Source organism: Urocitellus parryii, chromosome 6, assembly GCF_045843805.1.
Source record: "Urocitellus parryii isolate mUroPar1 chromosome 6, mUroPar1.hap1, whole genome shotgun sequence".
Lineage (NCBI taxonomy): Eukaryota > Metazoa > Chordata > Mammalia > Rodentia > Sciuridae > Urocitellus > Urocitellus parryii.
In genome coordinates, this window is record NC_135536.1 from 92,109,847 (window position 1) to 92,118,980 (window position 9,134).

At 39.0% G+C, this 9,134-nt stretch overlaps 1 protein-coding gene and 1 non-coding gene across 2 annotated transcripts; one reads left to right on the plus strand and one right to left on the minus strand.

Annotated features, from left to right (window-relative positions):
* The first annotated feature begins 3,625 nt into the window (after positions 1-3,625).
* Positions 3,626-6,252, plus strand: Coxfa4l3 (cytochrome c oxidase associated subunit FA4L3). The gene is made up of 4 exons (XM_026389777.1): positions 3,626-3,661; positions 3,888-3,973; positions 5,112-5,172; positions 6,184-6,252. The coding sequence occupies exons 1-4, from the start codon at positions 3,626-3,628 to the stop codon at positions 6,250-6,252; spliced, it is 252 nt and encodes an 83-aa protein (XP_026245562.1).
* A 494-nt stretch (positions 6,253-6,746) lies between these two features.
* Positions 6,747-6,818, minus strand: Trnaa-agc (transfer RNA alanine (anticodon AGC)). The gene has a single exon. It is a non-coding gene; the product is annotated as a tRNA-Ala (tRNA).
* Positions 6,819-9,134: the final 2,316 nt, after the last annotated feature.

Sequence of the window (9,134 nt, forward strand, 5' to 3'; positions counted from 1 at the left end):
GTGTGCCACTGCACCTGACACAAAGTGTTCTTTAAATTACTTTGGGGTCCGTCTTTAAACTACTTCCAAAGTAGACAAGAAAGCAAAGGGTGGCAGTTAGTTTTTAGAAAATAAACCGAAATCATGTCAAGAGGAAAGGATCCACTGAGGTCGATGTGAAGTGAGGAATCATGACTATGTCTCCAATTGTCTGGAAAGGAAGATTCCTTAGTAGTGCAGGTGCACTAAGGTAACTGACCAGCTATTGACTTCAGTGCCCACATTAACATGGGATTGACTTGTAAATGAAGCCCCCTAAATAGGATGGCCACTATGACAGTTCCGGAGAGGACCAACTAAGGTCAAAAACTCCACCACCCAACTTGAAGTAGAAGTTGAACACCTGATCGGCAAAGAGTACAGAAGGTGGTCCCCAATTCTCCTGGTAAACATCAAACAGTAATAAAATTTGGGAAGCATTGTCTCCTTTGTCATTCTCTGCTTGGAGACTGTCCACTCTCTCCCTTGAGAGTGCTTTTTGCTTAAGCCTCACTTTTCTTTTACTTTATTTTCACCTCCCTTTCACTTCTAATAAAGTTCTCTTGCATGACTTTTAGTGTCTGACTTTTGTAGGAACATAAGAAGGAAGGTTTGGAGTTTCAGCTCCCTGCTTTCCTGTGACATTATCACATCTAACAATCCACAATACACAATACAGACAGTCCCTAACTTACAGCAGTTTGATCCATGATTTTTTATCTTTATGATGGTGCAAAAGTGATATACATTCAGTAGAAACTACCTTGAACTTTGAATTTTGATCCTTATTCTGAGATGTGATTGATATGTGGTATGATACATGATGCTGGGCAGCATCAGCAGCTCCCAGCCAGTACCCCCCATCTCCATCTTCTTTTTCTGAACCTTCTGACAAAGAATCAACCTCTCTACTGCGTACTGTATTGCTAAGCTGTGATGTTCAGTAGGTTAGGTGTATTAGATACATGTTTGGCCTGTGGTTTATCCACATGTAACCCATTGTAAGTTAAGGAGCATCTGTATTCCTTTAATAGTATCTCCTATCTGTGCTCTATTTAAGTTTCTCCCCAAATGTCTTTTTGCAGTTGGTTTGTCTGTTTGTACTGTCAAATATGTACCCCCACCTTTGAAAAGTTTTCTCAGACTCCCCAGAATTAATCAGAATAAATCACCTGTATTTGATACAAAATCATGCCTAGGGTTAGAATTACTTACAAACATAGTTTGTCAACACCTTGAGGTACTTGTTTTGAGCACCTTATATCTTGTCTTTTAAGTTCTATGGTGCCCCAATCCCCATACTAATGCCTAGCCTGCTACGGCATAGCACTAAATTTTGAAAAGAAGTGATATTGGCAAAGTGGGGCTCTGAGTTTAAAATCATCAAGGGCTACACATTTTAATTTTAATTTGGCAGTCATGATTCATTCCCATAATATTTCTTCCTCTTTCTCTCTCCCTCCCTTTCCTATGACCCTTTTTCTCTCCTTCCTTTATTCCTTTCTCCTTCTCGCCCTTCTTCTCTTTGCTTCCTCCTTTCCTCATTCCTTTCTTCCTTGAAAACCATTGTTAACAAAACAAAGCTTTTTCTTCTTCTTCTGAACCTTCTGACAAAAGTAGCCTTAGAAATCTTAAGGAGAAGCATTAAAAGACTTCTCCAATTCTATATAATACAACCAGGAAGAATCAACTTCAAATTTTCTTTTAAGTCTTTTGAGTAGATCTACCCAATTAGCAAATGTCTTTGGTTACAGATCTGGGATTACACAATAAGAACACTTGTCAAAATACAAGGGTTGACAAATAACGGTTATGGTCCCTTCAATACAAATCTTTTTGCAAATAACAAAACCTATTCATTGAATGACCATTGCAGTTAGGGAAGAACGCCGAAAGCTTTACCAACATTCTAACATTTATGCCACTCTCTTCTAAGTTTGTCCCGGTTTTGCAGGTACTTAAACTGAGACTCATAAAAGTTAAGTAGTTTACTCAAAGTCAGGTGTGAGCTGTGTACTCAGGTCTGTTTTACTGCAAAGCCTGTATCTCTAATCAAGATGGGATTGAAATACAGCTGAAATAGATTGAAATAGAACATTCCCAGGGAACATGAAGATGTTTCCCTTTTAACTTTAACTTACAGATTAATTTCAAACTGTTTTTAAATAGCCAAGTTTCTGCTTTTTTTTTTTTAAAGAGAGAGGAGAGAGAGAGAGAGAGAGAGAGAATTTTTAATATTTATTTCTTAGTTCTCGGCGGACACAACATCTTTGTTGGTATGTGGTGCTGAGGATCGAACCTGGGCCGCACGCATGCCAGGCGAGCACGCTACCGCCTGAGCCACATTCCCAGCCCCCAAGTTTCTGCTCTTAATTAATGTAGCTAAGAGTGGGGCAGAAAGAGTGCAGGTGTGGGACACCAGAGATCTGCATTCTCTGGTGGACTTACATCTCCACTCACAAGCTGTGTGACTTGAACATCTCTGAGTCTTAATAAGTACCCACCTTGCAAAAATGTCAGAGGAGTGAGACTCAGTGTCTAGCACACGGCCCTTGGCTTAGTGAAATTTATACCATTATTTCCAAAGCGAATTGGGAGGAGGTGAGGTTGCCATGTTAGGAAAGATGGGACCCAAAGACAAGCCAGGTAATGTGGTCGTTTGCAGAAACAGACCATCTCGGGTTGATTCTTTTTATTCTTCATCTTTAACCCTGCCTGACTTTTTTTTTTTTTTTTTTTTTGTTATAGATGGACACAAGACCTTTATTTGTTTTTTATGTGGTGCTGAGGATCCAACCCCGTGCCTCACACACATGCTAGGCAAGCGCTCTACAGTAGAGCTACAACCACAGTCCTAACCCTAATATTTTGTTTTAATGGAAAAAACAGGACACCATGGGAGTTATTCTGAAATAAATTTCAATTATCTCTATTTGTGCGCCGCATTACATTTGGGAGCTTTTAATTAATTCAATCACATTAAAGGTATCCGCTTGCACGTGGGAGTCTCCCATGGGACTCTGGGTGGAGGGACAACCCTGGGACCCCCCAGCTCTGCTCTCCTTTGTTTGGACCCCATCAACGCTTCCCTAGGCTCTTAGGTTTCCCTCTCCCACAGTGAACCTCCGGGACCCGTAGCAGGCGGGGGTCTGGGGTTGGCCCAGAGCTGTTAACCACCTTAGTTAAGTACCCTGGTGAGCTATAGCCCGCCCGGCACCCTCCTTTGACCTCGCCGTACCTGCAGGGGGCGCCCGGGAGTCGGGCACCGAGCGCCCTAGCCGGTCTGAAAGTTCCCCGCCGCTAGCGTGACCAGAACGTCCTAGCCCCGCCCTCCGGGAGCGGTTGTGGTCAGTATATAAGGTCGGGATACAGCACCCGCTGGTTTCTGGGCGTTAGCATCTTCTGCGTGCCCCGTGTCGCCCCAGGTGAGTCGCCTTTCGGGGAAGGTGCTGCAGAGCCTGCCCGCGGTTGGCCTTTTGAGCGTGTTGGATGGGTTGGTGCCCACCAGGTTGGGCCCTAGTGGCTGAAGTTTTGATAGATTATCTTGGATTTTTTTTTTTTTTCCTTTTTTCTTCTTCTAGATTTAGCATTCTACACTGAAGTCATCATGGGAATTTTCCAAACCTTGATGAAAAAGAAGGAAGTAAGTTTTTAAAGCAATAGAAAAACTAGTATGATATGTCAAGATCATTGTACTGTCATGTGTAACTAAATAAAACAAATTTAAAAAAGCAATAGAAAAACTTGACTGAAAGTAGTAATTTTTAAAGATGAAAAGGTGGTGTAGATTTTGAAAAACAAAAGTGATTTGTAGCAATTTTGTTACAGAGTTTTCCTATTGAAGTTACTGATAACCTGTTGTCTGTTAGCTCATTCCTTTAGCGTTTTTCATGACTTTCGCAGCTGCAGGAGCCTCATCTTTTGCCATATATTCCTTGAAAAAAACCGACGTGATGTAAGTAGGTCTCATTTATAAAAACATTTTTGGCATTGTTTGGTTGACCTTTCATTTCTGAAATGCATGCCATCAGTTTCCTGTGTCCCTCCTACCCCCATGGATAAGAATGTCAAATTGTGGACTTGGAGTCAAGGCTGAAAAGCATCCTGATATCTGAAGACTATGAAATTATGACATTGGTATTTATTTATTCCTGTATCTAAATGTCCTTTTATTCATTGGCCCTCCTCCAATTTCACTCTCCTGCAGAGAAGCAAAATTTGATTTTTTTCAACCTTTAGTTTTTAAATTTAAAGTTCTTAAGTTATTGGAATGAATATATATATATATATATATATATATATATATATACACACACACACACATATATATATACACACACACATATATATATACACACACACATATATATATACACACACACATATATATACACACACACATATATATACACACACACATATATATATACACACACATACATACATATATTATGTATATAATCAAATTTAATAATTTTAATTTTTAAAATTTCAACTTAAGTCTTTAAGACTTAAGTGTTACAGAATCCATACATTCAGTTGTCTACAGTTAATCCTAAACCTCAACTTTGAATACAAGAAGGTTTAAAACAAACAAACAACAACAAACAAACATGTCTCCTGGAATATGAGGAAGAGATAAAAGGAGGACCTGGCTGTGTCCTCTGCAGGGCTGGAGAGGTCACTTAGGGGAGCCCAGGAACCCTGGAGTTACCACCCACGGAGTTCAAGTCCCACCCCTTGGCCACTCCCAGAAAATCGGGCAAGAACCTTGTTGCTTGTCCTTAGTGAGCAAATCCACCTCAGTAGTTATGTTGTTTGTTGGGAATGTTCTGCAATCTAGACCAAGAAAGAAAATACAGACCTTCTACTCTGCAGAGGAATTGATCTTTAATGTTTAAGCCAAACCATGAAATTCCCTTAATGAATCTTCCATCAATTTTAGTACTCTTGATGGTTTCTAGTAGTTAACTAAGGGATGAATGTCTAAGTGTGGAGATCGGGTCTGTCATCTAGCTTATTTGCACACCCAGAATCAATGCTGGTTTAGATTCACATACTTTGACATTTAATTAAACTTCTTTTATTTTTAGTCTTGATCGAAAAAGAAATCCAGAACCGTGGGAAGCTGTGGATCCCTCTGAACCTCAAAAGGTATCACTAAATTAAAAACAAGTGATTTACATTTAGCTCAAACTTTCACACCTTTGTAAGCAAAATAGATGTAGTAGCTAACAGAGTGCCATTTTATGTAGTGTTAAAGACAATACTAAAACAAACAAAACCCTCTAGAGTTCTAGAGATCAAATTCAAATCTGTGCTCCATTATTCATAGGTGATTTTGGACAGTTTGGCTTCTGTGAGGCTCAGAATCCATAAAATGGGCATGATAGTAGGGCTCGACCTCAGAGTTAAAAGGATTAAAGAAAATAAAATATGTAGAGCCTTTTTAGACTTGCCTAGCCCACAGTAAGCACTCAAATAAAACATTATTGCAATACGTTATCTCATTTTATCCATTACTCACCTAAAGTTAATATAAATTCTATTGTGATAAATCACAGTTACTCCTGAAAGAAAGGAGCACATTCTCCTCAAGTGAAATTAATTAATTATCCACTCTTTTAAGACTATGGCAAAGCTCTCCTAGGTTCTTGGGTAATGGAACACTGGTGAGGATAAATGGGTCTCCTGTGAGGATAAATGTGATGTTTTGGGAAACCAAGAACTGTCCACTGCTCTTAGATCATTGGTGCCTTCATTGAGCAATTGCAATGAGGAAATTTTATTCAACACCTACTATGTGTTGAGGCCTGTGGGAGGAGCATTGTACATAACTCAGGAGGAACAGATGCATTTTGAACTTTAAGCTCAGATACTACCTTGTCAAGCTAAAAAATCTGGATGGTGCTAATGAAAGTAGGGCAAATGTGTATGACCTTTCTCTCTGGTCTCATAGCATGTAGGTATCCAAGGGCTTTTTGGAGGGATGGAGTGAATAGATATCAACCATGTTACTATTTGGTGCATGTTTTAGAGATGGGAAGAGGTGGTTCTTTGACTACAAATACTATAATGCTGCTTTTCCTAAAAGGAACAAATCCCAAAAAGTGATGAGAGGATTAAGAGCAGATACTTAAAACATTTTTATTTCCTTTGTTAAAGCTTATAACAATCAATCAACAGTGGAAGCCTATTGAAGAGTTGCAGAAGGTCCGAAGGGCAACCAAATGACTGGTCCGTGCTTCTTCCTCCCAAAGAGTACTCTATGAATCTAGTGGAAACATTTCTGCACAAACTAGATTATGGATACCAGTGTGCGGAAATGCTTCTGCTACATTTTTAGGGTTTACCTACTTTCTTTGGATTCTGGATAAGGAATTAAAGGTAGTGCAGCAATAACTACATAGTACAAAAATAAGTTTTTTGGTTTATTGTTGTAAATTTGAATATTACATATTGAATTTTTATGTTTATGATGCCAGAATGTTTTCCTTGAATGTATAAAGATTTGTAAATTATATTATTATCTGTAATAAAATGTCATTTGTACAAGATATCTCAAAAATTAGCTGTATATTTAAATGGAAGAGAACATTTTTATGGGAGAAAAACTCATATATATAATACATGCACATATTTAGATATCTGTACATATAGGTATATAATGTATAATATGTATATATATATTGTATATATAATGTACAATGTATATATATAAAATTTCGGGGGGATGCTGGGGATTGAACCCAGGGTCCTATGCATGCTGAGCACACACTTTACCACTGAGCTACACCCCCAGCCCCAGAAAAACATTTTGAATCACAAAATTTTGTCTTTTAAATAATGCACATATATATTTCTATGTGAGCTTGTTTTCTAAATTCATTTGCCCCTCAGAAATTTATTGATCATCTACTGCTTGCAGTAAAAGCAATGAGCAAAACCAAAATTTGGAGGGATATGAATAAGAGACGGTAAGCACATGAAGAAAAGAAGTGGTTGTGGGGTGTGAGAGTCACACAAGGATTAGCCTTGGAGACAGTGCTGGGATTCTGGTGGTGAACAGGAATGTGGGCATGCTGAAATGGGCCCCAAAGAGGCCAGTGCAAACTGTGATGCTCTAATGAGGATCAGAGAGGGGAGGCTCAGAGCCAGCAACCTGCAGAATGTGGACCAGTGGTGACCTAGAGGCTAAAGGTGCAGTTGAACCAAACATGCCCTTTTGCTGTCCTCAAACATAAAGAGATCAAGTAGAAAGTTGCTTTTCATTAACTTTTGAAAAAATGATATGCTTCAAATGTCAGTTTTCATCCGTTTAAATTACACAATTTAGTGATTTTTGTTAAGTTGCACAACCACCTCCACCATCTAATTCCAGAACATTTTCATCATCCCCAAAAGAACCCTGTACCGTGTGCAATCATTCCTCTGTTCCCCTCAACTCCCAGCCCAAGACAAACACTACTAAGCTTTGTCTCTATGGATTTTCTGTACTTTGCACATTTCATGTAAATGGAATCATGATAGGAGGCCATTGTGTCTGGCTCTACCTTAGCATAATGTTTTCAAGAGTCATTCCTGTTGTGTTATATTATCAATTTTCCATCCCTTTTTTGAGGTATGCTATTTCATTGTATAGATACACCAGATATTGCTTATCCATTTGCAAGCTGATGGACATTGGAATACCTCTTCCTTTTGGCTATGGTGAATACTTGTATGAACAGCCATGTACAAGGTTTTGTGTAGCCACATATTTCCATTTCTCTTGGTTAATTATCTAGGTTGCTAACTCCTTTAGATGAAAATGATTAATGCTTCTTTCTATTTTTTTTCATATGAATGTAATGGGAAAATAAGAGGAGGGCTAAATTCCTATCACCTTCGTGGCAATAAAAAGTTATCTAGCTCTAGAGCCCTATTATCCAGAGTATACAAAGAACTCAAAAAATTAGACAATAAGATAACAAATAACCCAATCAACAAATGGGCCAAGGACCTGAACAGACACTTCTCAGAGGAGGTTATACAATCAATCAACAAGTACATGAAAAAATGCTCACCATCTCTAGCAGTCAGAGAAATGCAAATCAAAACCACCCTGAGATACCATCTCACTCCAGTAAGATTGGCAGCCACTATGAAGTCAACAACAAGTGCTGGCGAGGATGTGGAGAAAAGGGTACTCTTGTACATTGCTGGTGGGACTGCAAATTGGTGCGGCCAATTTGGAAAGCAGTTTGGAGATTCCTGGGAAAGCTGGGAATGGAACCACCATTTGACCCTGCTATTGCCCTTCTGGGACTATTCCCTGAAGACCTTAAAAGAGCATGCTACAGGGATGCTGCCACATTGATGTTCATAGCAGCACAATTCACAATAGCTAGACTGTGGAACCAACCCAGATGCCCTTCAATAGATGAATGGATAAAAAAAAATGTGGCATCTATACACAATGGAGTACTATGCAGCAATAAAAAATGACAAAATCATAGAATTTGCAGGGAAATGGATGGCACTAGAGCAGATTATGCTTAGTGAAGCTAGTCAATCCCTAAAAAACAAATACCAAATGTCTTCTTTGATATAATGAGAGCAACTATGAACAGAGAGGGAGGAAGAGCAGGAAGAAAAGATTAACATTAAACAGAGACGTGAGATGGGAGGGAAAGGGAGAGAAAAGGGAAATTGCATGGAAATGAAGGGAGACCCTCATTGCTATACAAAATTACATATAAGACGTTGTGAGGGGAATGGGAAAATAAACAAGGAGAGAAATGAATTACAGTAGATGGGGTAGAGAGAGAAGATGGGAGGGGAGGGGAGGGGGGATAGTAGGGGATAGGAAAGGTAGCAGAATACAACAATTACTAATTGGGCATTATGTAAAATTGTGGATGTGTAACCGACGTGATTCTGCAATCTGCATTTGGGGTAAAATTGGGAGTTCATAACCCACTTCAATCTAATGTATGAAATATGATATGTCAAGAGCTTTGTAATGTTGTGAACAACCAATAAACATTTAAAAAAGAAAAAAAAAAGAGAGAGAAGAAAAAAAAAGGATCTAGGAATTAAACCAAAGACCCTGCACCTACCAGAAGAAAATGTAG